The 26,281-nt window shown below is 63.2% G+C and overlaps 1 protein-coding gene across 1 annotated transcript; it reads right to left on the reverse strand.

Annotated features, from left to right (window-relative positions):
* Window positions 1-173: 173 nt before the first annotated feature.
* Window positions 174-26,281, reverse strand: LOC142910488 (protocadherin Fat 1-like). The gene is made up of 16 exons (XM_076060009.1): window positions 22,912-26,281; window positions 22,649-22,773; window positions 18,593-18,806; window positions 18,228-18,289; window positions 17,021-17,326; window positions 16,688-16,904; window positions 15,426-15,565; window positions 14,483-14,779; window positions 9,267-9,477; window positions 5,278-8,997; window positions 4,022-4,408; window positions 3,590-3,792; window positions 2,741-2,894; window positions 2,371-2,613; window positions 1,153-1,542; window positions 174-1,030 (listed from the first exon to the last, which is right to left on the reverse strand). The coding sequence occupies exons 1-16, from the start codon at window positions 26,279-26,281 to the stop codon at window positions 831-833; spliced, it is 10,239 nt and encodes a 3,412-aa protein (XP_075916124.1). The 3' UTR covers window positions 174-830.

Raw genomic sequence — 26,281 nt, forward strand, 5'->3', positions numbered from 1 at the left:
TGGTGACCACCAGGCTAACTACACTAGTCACCACGTGACTGGTGTAGCTAGCCAGGTGGTAACCACACGGAGCGCGTGCGTGTGTGTGTGCGTGCGAGTACGTACGTTTGCCTGTGTGCGTGCGTGCGAGTCTGTGCGTGTGCGAGTATATAGGGCCACCGCACAACACAACGCCATTTCAAACCGCGTGGTTTCTTTTATTCGAACGCAACTTTGAAGGGGGCGAGGGTCTAAACCGAACAAACAGGAGAGAGGGGGGCACCATCGGTCGAACGTGGACTCGCCGCCCACACGCCGGCTGTGGCGAGGACGCAGCATCTCCTCCTCTGCTGTCGTTGCTGCTCCACTCAACGGATGCCGAAACGGCGAAGGAGGCGGCTTCAACGGCGCAGCACAAACACAGCAGGGAGACGGCTTCTTCAACTGAACAACGAACACTACCACCCACCGTGGTCACCATGATGTCGCCGCGTCCTGGCATCCCACGGTAGCCCCGCAGGCGGCTGGGCGTGACGGTGAGCGGCTCGGCAACGGGAAGAGTTCGCGAATTTAAATCCTGCTCGTGCAAAACAAAAGCAGCGGTGCATTTTGACGGTCAGCAGGTGAAGACCCCCCCCACCCCGCTGAGCTGCTGCTGCTGCTAGCTGCCAGCTGCCGATGACGACCACGAGGGACGATGACCGTTTGGCCAAATGATCCCGTTGAAATGTAAATTTGCCGGCGGTCTAGCGACAACGTAACCGCGTCGTTACGGGTCAATGCCACCACCGCCACGGCGGCCCGGCGACGACGGCGTCGCCAGGCAGGGCGTCCTCCCCGACGACGGCGCTTCACGAGCCCATTGGGGGAACCGCGGAAGCGTCGTCGTCGACGTCGGTGACGTCCACAGTCACCACGGCGACAGCGCTCGGCGAAGTCGCCGCCCCTCCGGCGGCGGCGTCGTCGTCGGCGGCGGCGGCCGCCCACACCGTCAGGTAGTGGTGGCGGCGCTTCTCGTAGTCCAGGGCCTTCGCCGCGACGCGTATCACGCCTGGGCACACGCGGCACACGCGGCGCACGTCCGTGAGACGGAGAGACGGAGACACACGGACGGGGGGACCCCCCCCACGGCCCGAGGGGACCGCCGCCTGCGCCCCGCGCCGCGTCTCTCACCGAGCCTCCGGTCGACGTCGAAGGCCCCGAGCTCGTTGCCGCCGGCGACGCCGTAGCTCACCGCACCCCCCCCGCCGAGGACGGCCGCCACGGCGATGACCGCGGTGCCCGGCGCCGCGTCTTCCGGCACGGCGGCGCGGTAGGCCAGCCGCCGGAACGCCGGGGCGGCGGCGACGCCGCGCTCATCGTCGTCGTGCAGGGACACGGAAATCACCGCGGTGGAGGACGCCGTCGCCGAGGCTCCGCCGCCGCTGTGGGCGAGCACCATGAGGCTGTAGACGTCGCGGCTCTCCAGCGGACGCTTGACGGTGATGACACCCGAGCGGCCGTCGATGGCGAAGCGGTCGCCGGCAGAGTTCAGCAGAGAGTGAGTCACCTTGCGGTGGGGGCCTACAATACACGGCGACAACAACAACAACAACAACGGCCGTTCGCCACCGAGTGGCGGCGACGTCACCACGGCGCTTGTGCCAGGCCAGGTGCACGTTGGGGACACGTGGAGTGTCGAACGCCCGCTGGCAGGAGGTCACGGGGCAGACCCAGCAGGTGCCACGGGTTCACTGACCAAGACGAGTGGCCGATGCACCACCTGTGCCCCCGACTTTGCTTTAGCCACCCGGCGCTCCGCTCGTTGTTGTGAGTGTCGCTCCTTCGCCCTCCATTGTTGTTGGAGGGCGACTGCCTCCAACTGCCCAGTAGCGTCCTTCACGAGCCTCCTCCACAGAGGCCGATCTTGACACCGCTGGTACCGGTCATCGGCAAGTCGACTCAGCTCCACATCCTCCTGTACCACATCACTTCATCTCTTCTCTAGCCCGTGCCGCGCCCGTTCAGCCCCCTATATCCGGCCAAACAGGAGCTGCTTGGGCTTGCGGTGGCTGGGCCATGCGGGCTACACGACCGAGCCAACGCAGTCTTGCCTGCCGGAACTCACCGATAAGAACATGTCTAGATTGCCAAAGATCCCATGTGTAGCCTCAGGCTGTAGGGGCAAGTGCTGTAAGAGAGCAGCACCTATGAAGGCCGGCACCGTGGCACACGAGGGGGTGGGTGGCCAGCACCACGCCCGGCCGCCTTTGTCTCTCGAGTGGCGATGTTCGCCAGGTTCGTAGCGCTGCGCGCTAACCGCTACCTATAATGTACACACACACGTGCACATACACACTCAAAGTCACGCGCGGGCGCGTGTGTACGTCGTCACCGTCGCCACCGTCGTACCCAGGTCGGCGTCGACGGCGCGCGCGCTCGTCACCGCCGTCCCTACACTGGCGTGGCTCAGGCGCAGGGCGACGGCGCGGGGGGGCGACCCCGTGAGGAAGCGCGGGGCCGAGTCGTTCACGTCCTCCACCCTCACGAGGACCTCCGCCCGGCAGGAGCGGCCGCCGCCGTCGGTCGCGGCCACGGCGAGCGCGTGGGCCGGGGCGGCCTCGCGGTCCAGCGGCGCCAGCATGAAGAGCTCCCCTACGCGGGGCCACGCCGACGAGAAAGACGTTAACCACCTCGCCCGCTACACAGGAGGTGGACGTGAAATTTGATCACAACCCCGACGGCTGCGAGAGCGCGATGGAGAGAGCGCGATGAGCGTTACCGCTGACGGGGTCCAAGCGGAAGAGATTCGCTCCGGCACCGTGCAGCGAGTACCCGATGGTTCCGTTAGAGCCGGAATCGGAGTCACGGGCTGAAACCCTCAGCAGGAAGACTTGTGGGGCGACGTCCTCCCGCACGGTGACGTTGTACCACAGCTGGGGCACCGTGGGGCACAGCGGTAGTGCAGTGAGCCCAAAGGTGAGGGAGAGCCGGTAGTCGAGGCGACACTTATTTAACAGTAACTATAGCACAGGGCCTCTAACACAAAGGGGGTGACGGCCCCTTACGCCCGCCATCTGGGGAGGTGTGGCCTCCGGGCTATCGTGTCCTATCGACTGGGACCACGTACACTCTCAGCCCTGCGGCTAGGGGCCCTAGGGGGAGGCTACTTTGACCCAACCCGGCCAAGGTCCTTGGGTCCGACCACTTTCCCTCACAGCCCCGGCCCTTACAAGGACAGTGGGTCTGGGGGTTCCCAGGGTCCTACTCTAAGCCCGGTCTCCAGTCTTCAACTTGAGAACTGCGGAACCCATTCAGGGGTCCGGCTTTTATACTCCGCCCCTGGCCACGCCCTCTCCGCCCCTGGCCACGCCCTTTCCACCCCTGGCCACGCCCTCTCTGCCCCTGGCCACGCCTTCCTTCCAGAGTGTTCCAGGGGATATTAGAATATTCCCACAGCCCCCTTATTGGGGTCTTGGGAACCCCGGTGGCCCACATACCACCCCCTACTGGCGTCTGTCCGCCAGTGCAGGTAAGTATACCGTGTGTTCATGGCGTTACAGCAGTACGGTGGTGTGGTAGGGTATGACGAGTCTGTGAGCCTGTGTGGCGAGTCTACGGTTACGGATACCTTGTCACACACGGGGCCGTTGTCGTTGACGTCCAGCACGGTGACGGCCACGACGACCGTCCTCACCAAGGTGCCGTCGGTGGCCATCACCAGCACGTGGTGGCGTTCCTGCTCCTCCCGGTCGAGCGGCCGCTCCAGGCGCAGCGTCCACTTGCCCCCCCTCTTGATGGGGCCGAGGGAGAAGTGGCCCAGCGGGTCGCCGCCTGTGGCCAGCGTGGACGGGGGGTGGGACGCGGACGTCGCTCGCCGTCGAGATGGAGAGTGTGACGAAGAGAGTGTGATGAAGAGAGTATGATGGCGAGAGTATGATGACGAGAGTCGGTTTAATGCAGAGGCTTCCGCGACCAACTGTGAATGCGGTGGTGGGTTCACTCCAACACAACAGGTGTAGTGGTGTACTAGTAGACTACACTATACACTACTGCACACTACCTGTCAGGTGGTACGTAAGATCCCGGTTTTCCGGCGCGGCGTCCGCGTCGTCCGCCTGGACGACAGCCAACGCCAGGCCGGGCGCGGCGTCCTCCGGCACTCGGACGTCGATCACCGAGGCCGAGAACCGCGGGGGGTGGTCGTTGGCATCGCTCACGATGACGAGCACCTTGGCGACGGCCGGCGGGCGCTCGGGGCGTGCCGGGTCGAAAGCCTTGACGAGGAGGTGGTGCCTGTCACGGGCCTCGCAGTCCAGCCGGCTCAGCGTGCTCACCCAGCCGCTGCGGGCGTCCACCATGAAGAGCGGCTCCGCTTCTCCGGCGTCGCCGCTCTCGCGCGGCTCGACCAGGTTGTACACCGGCTGGGCACCGCCGTCTCGGTCCGTCGCTGAGGGACGGGTCGGGGGGAGGATGGGGGGAGGGGGGGGTGTTGTATATAGGCCTTTTTTCCAAATTGATATTAAGAATGATTTTGCCAATATTTTTTTTTTTATCAATCATGGTGTCGCTTGGAGGCCAGATGGGGTGAGGTGAACACCCCTCCCTCCCCTCACAGCAACAGTTTCTCACACACAACCGAGGGACGGAGATAAGCCATAAAAGAATCAAACCAGGGTGAGACTGAACAGACAGATGGCTTAATAAATCAGAACACACGGACACACGTACAACCAACCCCCCCCCCCCCCCCCCCCACAGCACAGAGCGAAATCAAAGGAAGTTCCGATCCTTGGTGAGAAGGCGGCAGAGGAAGAAATTTGGCATAAGAAGAGAGACACGAGCCATACATCGTCATCACAGCTACCGGCGGCAGAAGACGGCGACCAACTAGCGAAGACGACGGCCAGCCACCGAGGTCGATCAGTCACCAAAGAGTTCTGCAATGTCAAGCCATCAACGTCGAGAAAGGGCGGAAAGCGCCAAGCATCGACCGAGCCAGCATCGCAGAGAACCAGCGGCACGCGCAATCAACACCGCCAGGGGAGAGCACGCCGCTGCGTCAACAGCGTCAGGCGGGGTCCCCCACCTGCCCTGCTGTTTCCAGGCCTCGTCCCTGCGGACACTTCCTCCCGCCGTGATATTTTCCCAGTAAATTGGTTAAATTGGTTACCGAAGAGTGGCAGCCCCTACCATTTGGAGCTATCTGTGTGACCCATAGACTACTCGCTCAGAAACCCATAGACACACCACACAGACACCCACACAAAGACGCGTTTGTTGACCGAGTGAGCCCAGCGCCGCACACGGTTGCGTTACCTCTGACTTGAACGAGCAGCACCCCGCCTGGCAGGTTCTCCAACACGGTGGCCTCGTAGACGCTCGACTCGAACACGGGCGCTTCGTCCTCCACGTCCTCCACACGCACCGTCACCGGGACCTGCGCCGTGACGTCGGCTCCGCCCCGCCGCCACGTGGCCCTCACCTCGAAGCGGTGGCTCCCCGCGGCCTCGCGGTCGAGCGCCCTCGCCACCACGATCCGCCCGTCGCCGGCGACCACCGCGAATGCGCCGCCCCCGGCGCCGTCATCCGCCACCCCGCCGCCGCCGCCAGGCACTGCGGCGTACGCGGCCGCCTCGTCGCCTGCGAGCGCGGCCGCCACCGCGCCAACCTCGCTCCCCGCCCGCGCGTCCTCTGCGACCGTCAGCTCGTAGGCCGCCTGGGCGAAGGCCGGCGCCGCCGTGCCGGCGGGCAGCACGGCGACGGATGCGGGGACGGCGGTGGCGCGCCCGCCGCCGTCCTCCGCCACGACGAAGAACGACAGCCGCGAGCCCTCCAGGCCGGCGAGGCCGCCCTTGGTGATGACGCGGCCCGTCAGGGGCTCCACCTCCAGGACGTCCTCGGAGGCGTCCGGCTCCCACCCCTTCCGGAGCGAGTAGACGACGGCCACGTTGCTCCCCTCGTCGCGGTCCGTGGCGGCGACCCGCAGGACCGCGGTCCCCTTCGCGGCACTCGCCAGCACTCCGCCGGAGTACTCGGCGGCGACGAACCGGGGCGCGTTGTCGTTCTCGTCCGTGGCGACGACCCTGACCGTGGCGAAGGCCGCCCTGCCTCCGCCGTCCCGGGCCACGACGCGGACATCCACGGCCCTCTGCGAGGGGTCCTCCCTGTCGAGGGGCGCCCTCGCGAAGATCCGCCCGCTCCCGTCGATGGTGAAGCGCTCGCGGGCGAACCGGTTCGCGATGGAGTACGACGCTCGCCCGAACGCGCCCACGTCGGCGTCCGTGGCCCGCACCGAGGCCACCGGGGTCCCCGCCACGGAGTTTTCGGGAATCTCCGCCGCGTACTCGGCCCGCTCGAAGGCGGGGGCGTGCCGGTTGGTGGGCCGCACGTCGACCGCCAGTGTGGCGTCGCCGACGAACGCGCCGTCCGTGGCCGAGACTCGGAGGCGGTAGCAGGCGGCCGGCTTCTTCCGCTCAAGCGGGATGGCGACGGAGACGACGCCCGTCTCGGCATCGATGGCGAAGCTCGCTGGGTCGTCGTCGCCGGAGACGATGGCGTACCGCAGCCGGTAGGCGTCCGACGCGTCGGCGTCCAACGCCCTCGGCGCGGCCACGAAGTGCCCGGGCCAAGACAGCCGGCTCACGGACGCCTCGTACAGCGGCCGCTCGAACACCGGCGCGTTGTCGTTCGCGTCCTCGACGGCGACGGTCACTGTGACGTCGGAGGCGAGGGGAGGGGAGCCGCCGTCCGTCGCCCGCACCGAGAAACGATGGAGCCGGCTCCGCTCGTGGTCCAGGGGCGCCGTGGTCACGACCAGCCCGCCGTCCGGGTCCACGTAGAATCCCTCGCCGCCCTTCTCCCCGTCGTCCACGATCTCGTAGCGGAGCGCCCCGTTGGGGCGCTCCGCATCGACGGCGCTCACCCGGACGACGGAGGTCCCCGGGGGCGCGGATTCGGACAGCGTGGCGGCGTAGGCGCCCCGCGCGAAGAGCGGCCGGTGGTCGTTGACGTCCCCGACGACGACGTCTAGGCTCACGTCGGCATGCAGGCCCGTCGCCGGGGAGGCGGCCCGCACCGCGAGGCGGTAGTTGGCCCGCGTCTCGCGGTCCAGCGAGCCGACAACGCTCACGACGCCCGTGCCAAAGTCGACGGAGAACTGGTCGAAGGGGTCGCCGTCGACGATGGAGAAAACGAGCGGCAGGCCCTCGGGACCCGCCGCGCGGACGTGAGCGATCGGCGCGGGCGGCCCGACGTCCTCGGGCACCCACGCGACGTGGGAGAGGCTCTCGAACGCCGGCGCGTCCTCGTCGAGCACCGTGACCGTGATGCCGACCGCAGACGACAGCGGAGGAGTCCCGCAGTCCGTCGCCACCATGGTCACGACGAAGTCCTTGCCCGACGCGCCCGGGGCGAAGCTTGTCCTCAGCAAGATCTCGCCGCCGGAAGGGCGGACGCGAAAGCGGCCGTCGCGGTCGTCCCTCAACGAGTACCTCACCCTGGCGTTCTCGCCAACGTCCCGGTCGAGGGCTGCCACGGTGAGCACGGCGCTCCCCGGCGCCGCCGCCGCCCCGACAACGGCGCGGTACGGCAGGCCGACGAACGCCGGGGTGTTGTCGTTGACGTCTTCGACGGCCACCTCGACCACGGTGCGAGCGACGCTCGGGCGCGCCCGCGAGCCGCCCCTCACCTCCACCAGCAGCTCGTAGCGATCGCGCTCCTCCCTGTCGAACGCGACGCCGGTTGTCTCCAGGACGCCCGCCGTCGGCCTCATCCGGAACGCGCCGCTCGGGTCGAGCAGGTCGAAGACGAGCGGCTCGTTGAGGTCCCCCCCCGTCGCGACGACCGCGGCCACGACGGCGCCCGCCGTGCCGTTCTCGGGGATGCGCGCCGAGATCTTTGGCGGAACCCGCAGCCTGCCGCCGACCGCCCGCACGGAGACCTTCACCCGCGCGGCGCTCCGAAATTTCCCGTCGGACACCTCGACCCCGAGGTCGTAGCCGGCGGCGAGGAGGGAGGCGTTTCGCACCTCGACGTCCCCGGTGCGCGCGTCCACGGCGAACGCGCCGCCGACGTTTCCCGAGGCGACGCGGTAGGTCAGCGTGGCACCGACGTCCGGGTCGGAGGCCGCCAGGGTCAGCAGGCGGACGCCGGCGCGGGTCGGCACGGTCAGCGTCGTCTCGTACGCGGCCGTCGAGAACGCCGGCGGGCAGTCGTTGGCGTCCAGCACGGCGACCGTCACCTCGGCCGGAGCTTCGGCGGACATCCTCGGGCTGCCGCCGTCCGAGGCGGTCACCCGGAAGCGGAACTCGGCCGTCGTCTCGCGGTCGAGGGCCCTGGCGACCCTGATGGCCCCGGTGCGCGGGTCGACGGAGAAGTACTTCCTGGCTCCGAACTCGACGATCCCGTAGGCGACCGTCGCGCGCCCCTCGCCGTCGTCCGCGTCGGCGGCCCTGACGACGAGCGGGACGCCGTCCGGGTCCAGCACCGGGGTCCCCGCCGCCGCCTCCTCGCCGACGGCCCCGCGGTAGCGAGGGCGGTCGAAGACGGGCCCGTTGTCGTTCTCGTCGAGCACGAGGATCGTCACCGACGCGTCCGTCGAGAGGCCCGACGCGTCTGTGGCCCGCACCGTCAGCTGGAACGACGGCGTCCGCTCGCGGTCCAGCGGCCGTTTGGCGGCAACGACCCCGGACGTCGGGTGGATGTCGAAGGCGCCTTCGGGATCGCCCTCCCGTATTTCGTAGGCGACCGTCGACCGGCCAGAGGCGCTCACCGCGAGCACGAAGCTCCCGGGCGCGGCCCCTTCGGCGACCTCCGCCGAGTAGCCGCCGCCGCCGCCGCCTCCGGAGGCGAATTTGGGGGGGGCATCGGCGTCGACGACGACAACGCGGACGGCGGCATTCGTGACGCGGCGCGGGCGCCCCCGGTCCACCGCCCTCACCGTCAGCTCGTAGGCCTCCACCGCGGAGCCGTTCAGCTTCCTCGCCACGAAGACGACGCCCAGCGCGCGGTGGACGGCGAAGGAATTCCCCACGTTTCCTGCCGGGAGAATTCGGAGGAGCGGGACGGGCGCGAGTTCACGTCACCGAATCCGGAGGGAGACGCCGAGGGCAAACGACGCGGGGGAAACCGCGGCGCCCGTCGGCTCCCGAGCGATCCGAGTTGGACCCGCGGCTCGCGACTCGCTCGGGGAGAGGGACGCGACGGAGAAACCACGACGCTGGAAACGTGCCCCTGTGCAGAAACTCCCCCCCCCCCCCGGGGCGGTTGGGAGGGGCGGCGGGAGCGGCGGCGGAAGCGGCGGTCACCGTATCTGATGCTATATCTGACGTCGGCGTTGGGGCCGTCGTCGCGGTCCGTCGCCGTGACGCGCACCACGGTGGAGCCCACGGCCGCCGACTCGGCCACGCGGGCCTCGTAGGGGCCGCCGGTGAAGCGGGGCGCGTGGTCGTTGGCATCGTTGACGCTCACCGCCAGCGTGGCGTACGCTCGCCTCACGGGGACCCCGCCGTCCTGCACCTGCTCGCGCGGGTGAGAGAAAGAGAGTGAGAGAGTGAGAGAGTGAGAGAGTGAGTGAGAGAGTGAGAGAGAGAGAGTGAGAGTGAGAGAGAGAGAGTGAGAGAGAGTGAGTGAGAGTGAGAGAGAGAGAGTGAGTGAGAGAGAGAGAGTGAGAGAGAGAGTGAGAGAGAGAGTGAGAGTGTGAGAGAGAGAAAGTGAGTGAGAGAGAGAGTGAGAGAAAGTGAGAGAGTGAGAGAGAGAGTGAGAGAGAGTGAGAGAGAGTGAGTGAGTGAGAGAGTGAGAGAGAGTGAGAGAGTGAGCGAGAGAGTGAGAGAGTGAGAGAGAGTGAGAGAGATAGTGAGAGTGAGAGAGAGAGAGTGAGAGACTTTGACTTTTAAATAAACTTTATTGTCCAGCAGCAAATGCCCTGGACGGTTCCGGTGCTCCATTGCGAGAGTCGCCAATAAAAAAGCCAACAATGTCCGTGCGCGTCATTGCGCGCAAGACCATCGACACCAGCCACAGGCAACAACCTCGTCACCGTCAACACAAGCGCACATATCGAAAAACAACACCGTTCTGCAATGACACAGAAGCGGGAAAAAAACCGGGTCCAAAGTGCGAACCACGCGCCGCCCCCCCCACGGTACGGGTGAACCCAACCACCAAAACCAAATCAAAATCGGTCCGCACGTGTCACCGCGTGCACATCCAAATGACGCAGCTGATCGCCGCCAATGCAGGTAGGTATACAGACCGCCTCAGTGGACGTGCTGCACACGAGGCACGCACAGCACACCTCCTGGCGTGGCCACCGCCAGCTTAGGTGGCTCACGGTCCACCGCCAGCCTCTGGTGATCGCGTGCGCAGAGGAAACCATTTCGAGTCCGCGCGCGTCATCGCGCACCTTGCCCTTTTAAATCCCGAGGCCACAACGCTAGGTGTTGGTGTTGGCGGTGGCCGCAGGGGGGGGGCCCTTTAGCTGGGAGGAATACCTCCTCTCTGCCTTCCGTACTAGAGCCTCCACCTTGTCGGCCTCCTTCCGGCTGCAGACTTACCTTTGCGGATCCTTGCAAAGTGGTCGCGCGGCCTGCATGAAGGCCAGCGTGTCGGGGAATTGCTCTCTGAAGGTGCCCGCGCGCCCCTTGAAGGGGTGTCGTACATAGTCAATGATGGCCCCTGGGTTGTACTCTATCCCCCTCCGGACTCGCGGGCGGCTCGTTTCACTTGTGTTCTCAACAACGTTGGACCTTAACCACCCGTCGTCCCTGTAGGTGTTGTTGTTGTTGTCGTTATTTTCGTTGCTGTTGTTTTTACAGTCGCCTTGTATGTTCTCTTGGGGCTTGGCGGCCGCCTCTCGTGTCAGGCCACCCCGAGCCGGGTTTTTCTTGGGCTTGGGGTGGTGTACCTCCGCGGGTCCAGCAGCCATCGCCCCGTCAGACGGGGAGGCAGGCTGCTCGTCTCTCGCGTGCGCCGCGGCACCGTCAGGTGTCACGGCACCCTCGAGCGCCGCGGCACCGTCAGGCGCGGCAGCGCCGGTGAAGGTGATGGTGGTGGTGGTCGTGAAGCCTTCAATAGCTGTACCGGGGGAATCTCCATATGGTACAGATATAAAGGGAGGCTGATCGATGCCCGGGCGCGGTCAAGGGATGGCTCCCTATTGCTCAACCATGATGATTTGGTAATAGCTGCTCATTCAGAGGAGGAGTTGGAGACGCTGCTGCTGAGACTGGAGCGTGCCACTAAGAGGTGGGGCCTTACCATCAGCCCCACCAAAACTAAGCACTTGCCTGGGTATTTTGTACCATCGGACACTACACCCCCACAACTCCCAATCGGTGATGGGGCAGTTGTGGAGAGAGTGGAGAGTTTCTCATACCTGGGCAGTGTGCTTATGACTGGCTCCAGTTTAACAGCAGAGGTCTCACTCCACATCAGTCGAGCGGCAATATCTTTTCATCGGTTGCGTAACGCTGTGTGGAAGCTACCTGGTCTGTCGCTCCGCACTAAGCCTCAGGTCTTCTTGGCCACGGCCATTCCCACCCTTCTCTACGCTTGCGAAACGTGGACCCCCCTAATGGAACATCTTCGCCGGTTGGAAACATTTAGGCTGGCCTGCTTACGATCCATCCTGGGTTTAACCAGACTGGATTGTGTGAGGAGCTCACAAATCCTTGAAAGATCTAGGAAAGGTCCCATCGGTGAGCTCCTCCGGCGGGCAAGGCTGCGATGGCTGGGTCATGTAGCCCGCATGCCCAGCCACCGCATGCTGAAACAGATTTTGTTCGGCCGGATTGAGGGGGCTAAACGGGCGCGGCACGGGCTAGAGAAGAGATGGAGTGATGTGTTACAGGAGGACGTGGAGCTGAGTGGACTTGCCGATGACTGGTACCAGCGGTGTCAAGATCGGCCTCTGTGGAGGAGGCTCATGAAGGACGCTACTGGGCAGTTGGAGGCAGTCGCCCTCCAACAACAACGGAGGGCGGAGGAACGACGCTCACAACAACGAGCGGAGCGCCGGGTGGCTAAAGCACAGCAGGTTGGCACAGTAGGGGGCACAGGTGGTGCATCAGCCAGTCATCTCAGTCAGTCGACCCGTGGCACCTGGGTCTGCCCCGTGACCTCCTGCCAGCGGGCGTTCGACACTTCACGTGGCCTCAGTGTGCACATAGCCTGGCACAAGCGTCGTGGTGACATCACCGCCACTTAGTGGTGAATGGCGGTTGTTGTTGTTGTTGGTCTGCAATTCCGGAGCGGCCAAGGCTGGGTCCGGCTCCGACGGTCGCTCTGCTACCGCGACGTCGTCCGGCAGGTGGAGTCCGCCGTCGTTGCTCATCCCGTCCCGCGGCCCGGGTTCGCCGTCGCTCCCCGTCGCCGCTTCCGTGCGGTCCTCCGGCTCGCTGTTGTCGCCGGCGACCACCGTCCGCATCGCGGGGGCCCCGACGCGTCCCGCTGACGCGGGGTCGCTCCTTGCCCTCCGCTTCCTCTGCCAGGGAGGGGCGGACGGGCGGACGAAAACGTCTCCCTCGTCCTCGGTCGTCCGTGCCCCGCAGTCAGCTGCCAGGACGGCGAGATCACCCCGCTGCCCTCCCTGCTGCTGCTGCTGTTGTTGATTTTGGTGTTCTTCTTGTTGTAGTTGATGGCGGTGCTGTTGCTGCGGCCGCTGCTGCTGTGTCTGCTGCTGCTCCGCCCGCCCCGTTGCGGGCGGAGCAGCACGCGCGGCGGACTCGCTCGCCCTGTTCGGGCAGTTCCTCCGGGCGTGGCCGCTGCATCCGCACCCGGAACAACGCATCCCCGCCGTGGATGCGTGTACTGTGTACACGTGGCCCTGCACCGTGTACTTAAAGTTAATGTCTAAGTCCGTGTTGCCGTCCTTCAGGACCATAAAAACCTGGCGCTGAAGCGACAATACGTGCGCCGACCCGGGGTCCCTCGTTCGTAGAGGCAGCAGCGTGACTTTCGACACCGCCGTCCCGTAGCGTTGGAGGTCCCGCAGCAGGTCGGCGCCGCTCAGAAAGGGCGGCGTGCCCGAGAGCGCCACCCTGACGGCGGGCGTGGCGAGCGGGGCGCACCGCAGGTGAAGCTCACCCACGGTGAGCCCCGTCTCCACCAGGCGCGCCGCCATCGCCTCCTCCGCCACGTACACCGTGACCCCTCCGCTCTGCCGCTGGGCCGCGACGACGCCGGCATAGCCGACGTCGTCGCGGCCACCGCGGCGGCGACGACGGCGATCCCGGACGGCGGAAAGGTGGCGAAACCGTTCCTCCTCGTGAGAGTCTCCAGCGCGGTGCGCTGCACCATGGTGGTGGTCGGCAGCAGCCACACCTGCGCACGTGTTCGCTGTTGTTGTCGTCGTCGTTGTTGTTGTTGTCGTCGTTGTTGCCGTTCTCTGTTCAGCCCACGAGCCGCTCGGAATAAATTTTCCGGGACGACTCAGTGAGCAAAAATAAAGAAGAAATCAAAGGGAATAAACCATTACAAAACGAGGGGAAGAGCGATGTTTAAACTCCCCATTGTAACCTCTCTCAGGCTTGGCCTAATTTATGGAAAATCAGGCCCCCATTGATCCAGGTGAGCAGCGCGGAACTTCACCTGGACGCAGCCTCCTCCACGCATGCGCAGAGAGAGTGTGAGAGTGAGAGAGTGTGAGAGTGAGTGAGTGATAGTGAGAGTGAGTGAGAGAGTGAGAGAGCGAGAGAGTGAGAGAGAGTGAGAGAGCGAGAGAGCGAGAGAGTGAGAGAGTGAGAGAGAGAGTGAGAGAGTGAGAGAGAGAGTGAGAGAGTGAGAGAGAGAGTGAGAGAGTGAGAGAGTGAGAGTGAGAGAGAGAGTGAGAGAGTGAGAGAGAGAGAGAGTGAGAGAGAGAGTGAGAGAGTGAGAGTGAGAAAGAGAGTGAGAGAGTGAGAGAGTGAGAGTGAGAGAGAGTGAGAGAGTGAAGAGAGAGAGGGCTGAGCGGAGCGCTCGCTCCGAACGCCCCCGGACAGGAGGCTTTCGCGGCAGACGCCATTCTCGGTGGAGGGACGTGCTGGTCGCGTGCAACGTGTCGTCATCCGACTGTGCCACCGCCGCCTGACACGGCCGGTCGGCAAGGTTTTGTGTCACCCAAACAAAATGTGGCGATTTAGTTACACGGCTTGTTTACGTGACAAACTACACTATACGCATTACTATGAAGTACACCGCACACTGTGGTCACCACGCAAGACGGTGGTCACGGCGTCGTCGTCGTCATCATCGTCGCCTTCGATCAGCAGTCGGCTACGTACAGTTGCGGACGAAGTTCAACGGACACACACACACGTACACACACGTACACACACACACGTACACACACGTACACACACACACGTACACACACGTGCACATGTACACACACGCACACACACACACGTACACACACACGTACACACGTACACACACACGTACACACACACATGTGCGCACGTACACACACGTACACACACACACGTACACACACGTACACACACACGTACACACGCGCACACCCGGCGTGGAGCCACGTACTCACCATGACGGTGAGTACGTGGCTCCACTTGGCCTCTCGGTCCAGCCTCTCGGCGACGGTGACCTCGCCGGTGACGGGGTCTACGCGGAACAGACGCCGGCCCTCCACGGCGTCGCCGCCGCCCACGCCGACGAGGAAGAAGGAGAGCCGGGCGGCGGCGGCGCCGGCGTCGGCGTCGGTCGCCTCCAGCCGCAGGATCCGGGAGGCGCCGGGAGAGGCGTCCTCGGTGACGGTCGCCTCATAGAGGTCACGGGAGAAGCGGGGCCGGTGGTCGTTCACGTCCTGCACCGTCACCACCACCTAGCGGGGGGGGTGGGGGGGGGTGAGTAAAGTGGTGATGCGGGTGGCGGTGGTGGTGGTGGTGAGGAGGAATTGGCAAGAGGTGCCGATGCACCCGGCACGTCTCACGCGGCCACCGCGGCAACCCCCGGCCTCGTGACGTCACCGCATCGCCCTGACGGCCTCGTCACGCCCACCTTGTGCGACAGACAGACAGACACGCACACAGACACACACACACAGACACACACAGACACACACAGACACACACACAGACATGCACACGGACACACACAGACACACACAGACACACACAGACACGCACAGACACACACACAGACACACACACAGACACAGAGACAGACACAGACACACACAGACACACACAGACACAGACACACACACACAGACACACACAGACACACACAGACACACAGACACACACACAGACACACACAGACACACACACAGACACGCACACACAGACACACAGACACACACACACAGACACACACACAGACACACACACAGACACACATACACAGACACACACACACAGACACACACACAGACACGCACACAGACACACACAAAGACACACACAGACACACACAGACACACACAGACACGCACACAGACACACACACAGACACGCGTGCCCGCCCACCAGGGTGGTTGAAGCGTTGGTCCCGTCGGTGAGCGTCACGGTGAGCCGGTAGGAGGAGCACCGCTCGGCATCCAGCGGCTTGGCCACCTCCACAACGCCGCTGTGCTCCGTCACGTGGAAGCTGTGCTCCACGTCACCGCCTGTCAACACGCGGCGCCCCCCTAACGTCATCATCATCGTCACCGTTAACACACCATCATCATGTCACCGTTAACACACCATCATCGTCACCATTAACACACCATCATGATGTCACCGTTAACACACCATCATGTCACCGTTAACCCATCATCATCATGTCACCGTTAACACACCATCATGATGTCACCATTAACACACCATCATGATGTCACCATTAACCCATCATCATGTCACTGTTAACCCATCATCGTGAGGTCACCATTAACACATCATCATCGTCACCGTTAACACACCATCATGATATCACCGTTAACCCATCATCGTGAGGTCACCGTTAACCCATCATCGTGAGGTCACCATTAACACATCATCATCGTCACCGTTAACACATCATCATCGTCACCATTAACACACCATCATGATATCACCGTTAACCCATCATCGTGAGGTCACCGTTAACCCATCATCGTGAGGTCACCATTAACACATCATCATGAGGTCACCATTAACACACCATCATGATGTCACCGTTAACACACCATCGTGAGGTCAACGCTAACACATCATCGTCACCATTAACCCATCATCATCGTCACCATTAACACACCATCATGTCACCGTTAACACATCATCATCGTCACCGTTAACACACCATCATGATATCACCATTAACACATCATGAGGTCACCATTAACACATCATCATCGTCACCGTTAACACATCATCATGATGTCACCATTAACCCATCATCATGAGGTCACCATTAACACATCATCATTGTCACCATTAACACACCATCATGAGGTCACCATTAACACATCATCATGAGGTCACCATTAATTCATCATCATGAGGTCACCATTAACACACCATCATCGTCACCATTAACACACCATCATGAGGTCACCGTTAACACACCATCATGAGGTCACCGTTAACCCATCATCATGAGGTCACCATTAACACATCATCATGATGTCACCGTTAACACTTCGTCATGATGTCACCATTAACGCACCATCATCATGATGTCACCGTTAACCCATCATCATGATGTCACCATTAACACACCATCATGATGTGGGGTGGGATGTGGAATGTGTGTGGTGGCACCACGTGACCTGTGATGCTGAACCAGAGGAGGCTCCCCGCCGTGCTCTGCGTGGGCAGCGCGATCACCACGGAGCCCACGGCGGCCGTCTCCGACACGGTGACCGCGTGCCGGCTCAGGCCGAAGGCCGCGGGCGTCTCCGGCGGCCGGGGAGCAGCGATCCACTCCACGTGGATGACGGCCGTCGACGGCAAGGTCGGCGGTTGCCCCGAGTCTCTGGCTTCGATCTGCGGGGCGGGCAACGGCGAGATCGGCGAGTTCTGCTTCACGGTGGGGGGTCAACATTGTCAAGCGTGTCCGTGAGGATGAGGGGGGAGGACCGCGAGGGGAGTGTGCCCAGTACCAGGATGGAGTGGGATGTCCCCGCACGGTGCAAGTCGCTCCGGCTGTAGACGACTCCGTGCTCATCGGAATAGTAATTGTGTTGCCACCCGTGGACGGTGTACAACAGCATGCCGTTGTTGCCCCAGTCGGCGTCGGCGGCGTAGACGCGGGCGATGGCCACCACCGTCGGCTCCTTCGCCGCCACCGCGTAAACGTGCGTGAGGTTCCTGCGGAAGCGCGGGGCGTTGTCGTTCTCGTCGGAGACGCTCAGCGTCACCGCCACCCTCGCTTCACGCGGGGGCACGCCGCCGTCCACGATGGACACCTGGCGCCGGCGGGCGGGACGCACGCAGACACACGCGCAACAACAACAACGACCTCCACTAAGTGGCCGTGACGGCACCACGACGCTTGTGCCAGGCCATGTGCACGTCGAGGCCACGTGTCGAACGTCCGCTGGCAGGAGGTCACGGGGCACACCCAGGTGCCACGGGTCGACTGACTGAGATGAGTGGCCGATGCACCACCTGTGCCCCCTACTGTGCTTTAGCCACCCGGCGCTCCGATGGGTCTTTGTCCAGATGTTTTAATGATTTGTGAGCTCCTCACACAATCCACCCTGGTTAAACCCAGGATGGATCGTAGGCAGGTGAGCCTAAATGTTTCTAACCAGCCAAAGATGTTCAATTAGGGGGGGTCCACGTTTCGCAAGCGTAGAGAAGGGTGGGAATGATTTGCCGAGAAGACCCGAAGCTTAGTGCGGGGCGACAGACCAGGTAGCTTCCACACAGCGTTATGCAACCGATGAAAAGATAATGCCGCTCGACTGATTCGGAGTGAGACCTCCGCTGTCAAACTGAAGCCAGTCATGAGCACACTGCCAGGGTATGGGAAACTCTCCACTCTTTCCACAACTGCCCTGTGAGTTGTGGGGGTGGATTGTCCGATGGTACAAAATACCCAGGCAGGTGCTTAGCTTTGGTGGGGCTGATGGTAATTCCCAACCTCTTAGTGGCAAGCTCCACGTTTAGCAGCAGCGCCTCCAACTCCTCCTCTGAGTGAGCAGCAATTACCAGATCATCGGCAAGGTTGAGCAATAGGGAGCCATCACTTGACCGCACCTGGGCATCGATGAGCCTCCCATTATATCTGTACCAGATGGAAATTCCTCCGGTACAGCTATTGAAGGCCACTACCACCACCACCACCATCACGGTGACTCTCACCTCCAGCTCGTGCTCCACCTGCCTCTCTCTGTCCAGCCGCCTGCTGGTGGTGTGGATGACGCCTGCAACGAGTCCGTTCACCGGAGGTCAACAACAACCATCCCACGCCGGCCGGCACACGCACGCAGTGGGGTGGGGTGGGGGCCAACGGGGATAGTAAATGTTGCTGGATTTGCTCACCAACACACCGGTTAGTGCTGTACTAGTAACGAATTGGCACATTCTGTAGTGTATAGTTGTGTTTGTGCATAATGTAGTGTACACTATACACTACATTATAATTGTAAATGTTATAGATTTGCTTTCTACACTACACTATAATTGTAAATGTTCTGGATTTGCTCTCCACCACCACCAACCCCCACCTGTCGCGTTGTTTATGGTGAAGAATCCCTGTGGGTCTCCGCTGACGATGTTGAACGTGAGGCCCCTGCCCCGGGCATCGTTGGAGGACATGGCGGCGGCGTTGTCCAGGTCCCAGGCGTCCACCTGCACTGCCCTGACGCCCCCACGGGAGTTCTCCGCCACCGCGGCCTGGTACCACGGACGCGATGCCCGCGGGGGGTTGTCGTTAACGTCCTGGGGGGGGGGGGGGGGGGGGGGGAGAGACACACGGTACTCGCATTGTGTGTCGTTTTAAAATGCAGCGGTGCATACGCATGTGTGTGTATGTGTGTGTGTACTTGTGTGTGTGTACGTGTGTGTGTACGTGTGTGTGTGTATATACGTGTGTGTGTACGTGTGTTTGTGTGTGTGTATACGTGTGTGTGTGTGTGTACGTGTGTGTGTGTGTATACGTGTGTGTGTGTACGTGTGTGTGTATATACGTGTGTGTGTGTATATACGTGTGTGTATACGTGTGTGTGTATACGTGTGTGTATGTATACGTGTGTGTGTACGTGTGTGTGTGTGTGTATACGTGTGTGTGTCCTCCAGAAACAACGAAAAGCCACTACGGGTGGCCACGTGGAATGTTCGAATGCTCACAGCGGAGGAGAGGCTGCCACTCCTCTGTCGGGAGCTGGACCGGTACCACCTGGATCTATGTGGCATTCAGGAGGTCCGGTGGACCGGCTCTGGCTCCTGCCACCATGAGGGGTGGACAGTCCTCTACTCGTGGCAGCAGACTGCCAAACAACAGGGTGTGCCTCTTCTTTTGAACAAAAGAATGAAGGGGGTGTGGGAGCGTGGCGGTGAGGTGTGGGAAGCTGTAAGCCCCAGGCTACTTTGGGCTCGCCTTCCCATCAACCGGAGGCAAGGCATGGTGGTCGTGGTTACTTATGCCCCCACCGAAGATGAACATCCGTGGAGGGATGCAGGCAAAGCCGATGAGTCAGATGCCTTCTATGACCTCCTGTCACAGGTGCTGGCTAAAGTGGCCCCTCGGGATAGAGTCATCATGTTGGGTGACTTCAATGCCTGAGTTGGTCATGATACTGGCACCTGGTATGGAGTGACTGGAGGGCATGGGCCAGATCAGCTCAATAACAACGGTAGGAGGCTGCTAGATTTTTGTGCAGCCCATGGGCTTGTAATTACCAACATGCTGTTCCGGCATCGGCGCATCCACACAACATCATGGTTGCATGCCGGGTCCAAGCAAGAACATCTGCTGGACTACATAGTGACGGACCAGCGGATGTGAGCCCTCGTCCTTGACACCAGGACCTACCGTGGAGCTGATCTGCCCTCTGACCATCGACTTGTCATCTGTAAGATGCGCCTGCCATTCTTCCACTCCGGTGGTGGGTGTACACCCAGGACCCCTTTCCAACCTAAAGTGGCCTGGTCTCAGTTATCTGATGAAAGTTGCAAGCGAGAATTTCATCATCGCTTGCGGCTGGGATTGGCATCGTCCCCGACTCCTCCTGATGTCGAGGGTAAATGGGCGAGGTTTAGGACTGTGACTCATGCAGCTGCAATGGCTGCTTTGGGTACACGGTCCAGACCTCCCCAGAGACCCTGGCTGACAGAGGAGGTGTTCAGGATGATTGAGAAAAAGCGACAGGCCCACTGTCATCGGCTACAGAATCCCACGTCAGAGAATGAGGAGACTTACCGCAGCCTTCGCTCGGAGGTTCGGAGAGCCGTGAGGCGCTGCAAGGATGGGTGGTGGTCGCGGGTTGCTGAGGAGATGGAGTCTGCCTCAGTGGCCCGTGATCACAAATCTCTATTTAACTCCATCAAAAAAGTAACCTGCAGCGCCACACCTATTACCATCATTAGGTGAAAAAACGGTGATCCAATCTCCGACCCCCAGGAACAGGTTTTCAGATTTGCTGAGCATTTCTGTGAGGTCCTGGGGGAGGGAAAATCCCTCAGCCAGAAAAACATCGTGGCACAAAGTGAGGATGACCCTGCTGAGGCTGCGGTGCCTCAAATATTGGAAGAAGTCACCCCCTGTGAGTGGCTGGCTGAGGTGCCATCTGTTGAGGAAGTACTGAAGGCAATCCGGAGTCTGAGACCAGGAAAGGCAGCGGGCAGAGATGATCTCCCAAGCGAAATGCTGAGGGAGGGTGGCGTTTGTGCACAGACTGCCCTATATGACATCATAGCAACGGTCTGGACCACTGGACGGGTTCTGCAGGATTGGAAGGATGCCCTGGTGGTCCCCCTTTTTAAGAAGGGGGACCGCACAGACTGTAACAACTACAGGGGCATCTCACTCCTCAGTGTGCCGGGAAAGGTCCTGGCAAGGATTATTCAGCATCGCCTTGCCAGGCACGCTGAGGAGAGGCTTGCGGAGCCCCAATGCGGTTTCAGGAAAGGGCGGTCCTGCACAAATGCCATATTTTCTGTCCGTCTGCTACAGCAAAGGTGTAGGGAATTCCAACAAGACCTACATATCTGCTTTATTGACCTGGTCAAGGCCTATGATACCATCAGTAGGCCTGGGCTCTGGGTTGTTCTTCCTGCTTTTGGAGTACCTGACCCTCTGCTCACGATCATTAAGGACCTTCATGATGGTGAGTGGGCCCGGGTAAAATTACGTGGCCGGGAGTCAGAGCCATTCCCTGTACACCTTGTGGTGCGACAGGGATGTCCTCTGGCTCCCACATTATTTAACATCTATTTTGACCACATAGTTCGTGAAGCCTTCAATAGCTGTACCGAGGGAATTTCCATATGGTACAGATATAATGAGAGGCTGATCGATGCCCGGGTGCGGTCAAGGGATGGCTCCCTATTGCTCAACCACGTTATGTATGCTGATGATTTGGTAATAGCTGCTCATTCAGAGGAGGAGTTGGAGACGCTGCTGCTGAGACTGGAGCGTGCCACTAAGAGGTGGGGCCTTACAATCAGCCCCACCAAAACGAAGCACCTGCCTGGGTATTTTGTACCATCGGACACTCCACCCCCACAACTCCCAATCGGTGATGGGGCAGTTGTGGAGAGAGTGGAGAGTTTCCCATACCTGGGCAGTGTGCTTATGACTGGCTCCAGTTTAACAGCAGAGGACTCATCGGTTGCGTAACGCTGTGTGGAAGCTACCTGGTCTGTCGCTCCGCACTAAGCTTCAGGTCTTCTCGGCCACGGTCATTCCCTCCCTTCTCTACGCTTGCGAAACGTGGACCCCCCTAATGAAACATCTTCGCCGGTTAGAAACATTTAGGCTGGCCTGCCTACGATCCATCCTGGGTTTAACCAGACTGGATTGTGTGAGGAGCTCACAAATCCTGGAAAGATCTGGGCAAGGTCCAATCGGTGAGCTCCTCCGGCGGGGAAGGCTGCGATGGCTGGGTCATGTAGCCCACATGCCCAGCCACCGCATGCCAAAACAGCTTTTGTTCGGCCGGATTGAGGGGGCTAAGCGGGCGCGGCACGGGCTAGAGAAGAGATAGTGTGATGTGGTACAGGAGGACGTGGAGCTGAGTGGACTTGCCGATGACTGGTACCAGCGGTGTCTAGATCGGCCTCTGTGGAGGAGGCTCGTGAAGGACGCTACTGGGCAGTTGGAGGTAGTCGCCATCCAACAACAACGGAGGGCAGAGGAGCGACGCTCACAACAACGAGCGGAGCGCCCAGTGGCTCAAGCACAGCAGGTTGGCACAGTAGGGGGTACAGGTGGTGCATCAGCCAGTCATCTCAGTCAGTCGACCCGTGGCACCTGGGTCTGCCCCGTGACCTCCTGCCAGCGGGCGTTCGACACTTCACGTGGCCTCAGGGTGCACATAGCCTGGCACAAGCGTCGTGGTGACGTCACCGCCACTTAATGGCGAATGGCGGTTGTTGTTGTTGTGTGTATACGTGTGTGTGTGTGTGTACGTGTGTGTGTGTATACGTGTGTGTGTATATACGTGTGTATACGTGTGTGAATACGTGTGTGTGTGTATACGTGTGTGTGTATACATGTGTGTGTGTATACGTGTGTGTGTGTATATACGTGTGTGTGTGTACGTGTGTGTGAGTTTCCGTACCTGCACGTCCATGTAGACGTGCAGTGTGGAGAAGCGAGGGACGACTCCGCGATCCGTCGCGCGCACCGTGAGCCAGTAGCTGTCAGCAGTCTCCCGATCCAGCGGCTGCACCGTGATGATCATCCCTGCCGGCGCGGAGCGCCGTGCACGACACACGGCAGAGACGGGCGCCGGCGTGAGCCGTCAGTCGGCGTCGTGAGCCGTGAGGAGGAGGATGGGGGGGGGGAAGGGAGGAAGGAGGGGGGGGAGTAGGTGCGGTTTACCATTCTCTGGATGAATGCTGAAGACGCCCAGGCCGGATTCATTCACGAGGGAGTACCGCACCTCCCCGTCGATCCCCCGGTCTTCATCCGTGGCCGTGACGGTGACGACGACGGCGCCCACGGGGGCGTCCTCCCGCACGGCGGCGGCCGCCGCGAACTCCGCGAACCGCGGGGCGTGGTCGTTCTCGTCCACGTCCACCACCTCCACCGTCGCCCGGCAGGCGGCCGGCGGCGGCCCCCCGGGGTCGCCGTCGCGCGCGGCCACCGTCAGGTCGTGGCGGCGCCGCCTCTCGAAGTCGAGCGGCCGCGCCAGACGCAGGGCCCCGCTCGTCTCGTGCACCCCGAACGTGCCGCCGTCCTCGTCCTCGCCCGGCAGGGAGTAGCGCACCTCCCCGGCCGGCCCCGCGTCGGGGTCGCGAGCGTCCAGCCAGCCGAGGACGGCCCCCACCGGGAAGTCCTCGGGCACGCGGAGGCGGAGGGGCGCCGGCGCGCACGCGGGCGCGTGGTCGTCCACGTCCTCCACCGTCACGGTCACCGCGGCGACGGAGGAGAGGCGGCTCTCCTCCGGCGCCAGGTCCGACGCCTCCACCAGCAGCGCGTGCTCGGCGCGCCGCTCGCGGTCCAGCGGCGCCGCCACCTCCACGGCGCCCGTCTCAGCGTCCACGCGGAAGAGGTCGGTGTCGGACAGCAGACGGTAGCGCACGGCGCCCGCGGCGCCCGCGTCGCCGTCGGCGGCCTCCAGCCGGAGCACCTCGCGGCCCGGCCGCGTGCTCTCCGGCACCCGGGCCTCGTAGGCGCGCCGCGAGAACTCCGGCCGGTTGTCGTTGACATCCAAGATGACGACCCGGAGGGTGGCGCTCGCGGAGCGCCGCGGCGTGCCCAGGTCGCGGACGACGATGTTCACGAGGTAGGAGGCGGTGGCCTCGCGGTCCAGCGGCACCAGGACCCTCACGACGCCGGTCTCCGCGTCCACGGCGAGGCCGCTCGCCCCGCCGTCGTCCGTCAGGGCGTACAGCAGCTTCCCCTCGAAGCCATCGTCCGGATCCGTGGCCTCCATTCGGGTGACCTCGGCCCCGACTGGCAAATCTTCGCGGACTTCCACGGCGACTGCCGGGGCGGCGAACGCCGGCGCGTGCCGATTGACGGCGCCGGCGGCGAGGGGGCGCGGGCGGTTTCGCCGTTGGTTTGCCCGGTGGAGCCACGCGACCATCCTCCGGGCGATCCCCGTCTCCACGCACCGCCATGACGGCACCCGTCCGGGAGCGGCGTCCACGACCGAGACGTTCAGGAACGCCGTCTCCGCCGAGAGCTCCCCGTCGGTGGCCGTGAGGCCGAGGCGGAAGGCCCCCGCCGGCCCGGCGGCGACGTCGGCGAGGGAGCGCGCGAGCGTCACGACGCCGAGGGCGCCGTCCAGCGCGAAGAAGCCGCCCTCGTTCCCGGACGCGATGCCGTAGAGCACCGGCCGGAGCTCGTCGGCGTCGATGGCCGACGCGGTGAAGATCGGCTCGCCCGGCCGGAGGTCCCGGGGGATCTCGCCCACGCAGTCTACGGACTCGAAGACGGGCGCGTTGTCGTTCATGTTGGTGACGTTCACCGTCACGGTCGCCTCGGCCTCCCGGCGGAACGGAGTCCCCCAGTCCGAGGCTCGCACGCGCAGCCGGTAGGCCCCCGCCATCTCCTCGTGGTCCAGCGGCCCCGTCGTGACGACGATGCCCGTGCGGGGGTCGACGGCGAAGGGGCCAGGCTCGTCCTCCGCCAGGCCGTACGTCACGCGGCCGTCGTCCCCCTCGTCGTCGTCGGCGGCGTGCAGGATGAGCACGAACGTGCCCGCCGGGACGTCCTCGCTCAACGAGGCGGAGTAGTTGGGCCGCTCGAAGACCGGGGCGTGGGCGTTGTAGTCCGCGACGTCGATCGCGACCCCGGCGACGCCCGGGCCGGCGTCGGTGCCGACGTCGAACTCGAAGCGGCGTCTGTCGACCGCCGCCAGGGACCCGCGGACGGAGACGACCCCGGTGGCGGGGTTCACGGCGAAGAAGTCGCCATCGGCGCCGCCTCGGACGACGTACCGGCAGCCCCGCGCGCCGCAAGAGGCTCGAACCGCGTGCACGACGGCGCGGGGCGGAGACTGCCGCTCGACGGCGCCCGCGTAGATGCTCCGCTCGAACGCGCCGGCGGCGCCGCCCCCCCGGACCGTGACTGTGACGGGCCGCGAGTGCCTGGGCGGCCTCCCCCCGTCGCGAGCCTGCACGGTGAGGTTCACCCCGAAGGGGAAGTCCGCCCAGTCCAGCCGCCCCGAGAGCCTCACCGCGTAGGCCGAGGCGGTGCCGGCGCCGTCCATCGGGGCGACGGAGAACGCCCGGAGGGGGTCGCCGGCGACGATCTCCACGGCGACGATCTCCCCCTCGGGGCCGGCGTCGCGGTCCACCGCAGCGAGCTCCGCGTACGCGGCAGCGGGGTCGGCGAACGGCGCCCCTTGCCCGCGGGTCGCGACGACTGTGACGCGCGGGGCGTGGGCGTTCGCCCGGCTCACATTCACCGCGACACGCGCCGAGCTGCTCAGCCCGCCGCCGTCGACGGCCATCACCTTGAACTCGTGCAGCCCCGCGTCGCCGGGCTCCGTCAGCCTCCTGGCGAGCGTCACCGCGCCGCTCGTCGGGTGCACGGCGAACGCGTCCGAGCGCCACGCCAGGGCGTAACTGAAGCGCCCGTTGGGGCCCTCGTCGGCGTCCGTGGCGGCGACACGTAGGACCGTGGTGCCCGCCGGCGCGTCGTTGGCGACGCTCGCGGCGTACGACAAAGCCGAAAACAGCGGATTCAGGTCGTTGCGGTCCAGCACCTGGACGAAGACCGTGGCGGACGCCGAACCGCGGCTGTTCTCGGAGAACGCCTTCACCCCCAGCGTGTAGCCGTGGCGCTCCTCGCGGTCCAACGGCACGCCCCTCGTGCGGACGCGCAGGAACCAAAAGTCGCCCACGACGAGCCCCTCCGCCTCGAACGCGGCCCCCTCGTCCCCGGACACGACGGCGTACCGGGCCCCGGGGGCCGAGCGGCCGACGTGGATCCCCATCTTGTCGTGGCTCTCCACGTACGTCCCGGGCGCGGAGTTTTCGTAGACGGTGGCTTTGTAGGACAAGCTGGTGAAGCGCAGGGTGGGCTTCGGCCGGCCCCGTTGGCCCTCGAGGCATTTCCCGCACAGCGGCAGCAGCAGCAGGAGCAGCAGCGGGAGGAGCGCCGAGGCCATCGTGTCGGGCGTCGGGCTCTGCGCCCGAGAGCCGCCGACGACACGGAGCCGCGGTCGGAGAGGTGGGCGACGCCAAAGTCTGGCGCTCCCAATGGGGTGTCGGTCCTCCTCCTCCTCCTCCTCTAACAT

The sequence above is a fragment of the Petromyzon marinus genome, unplaced genomic scaffold (assembly GCF_048934315.1).
Source record: "Petromyzon marinus isolate PM22_M1 ecotype Great Lakes invasive population unplaced genomic scaffold, UKy_Petmar_22M1.pri1.0 PM_G_Scaffold_145, whole genome shotgun sequence".
In the NCBI taxonomy this organism is placed as follows: Eukaryota; Metazoa; Chordata; class Hyperoartia; order Petromyzontiformes; family Petromyzontidae; genus Petromyzon; species Petromyzon marinus.

Excerpts from the sequence above, each read along its gene's own strand:
- LOC142910488 (XM_076060009.1), bottom strand. The coding sequence starts at position 26,281 with ATGTTAGAGGAGGAGGAGGAGGAGGACCGACACCCCATTGGGAGCGCC. Across the intron at positions 16,905-17,020 it reads GGACATCCCACTCCATCCTG|ATCGAAGCCAGAGACTCGGG; the intron begins GTACTGGGCACA and ends CCCGCCCCGCAG. Across the intron at positions 9,478-14,482 it reads GCCACGTACTCACCGTCATG|GTGCAGGACGGCGGGGTCCC; the intron begins GTGAGTACGTGG and ends CCGCGCGAGCAG.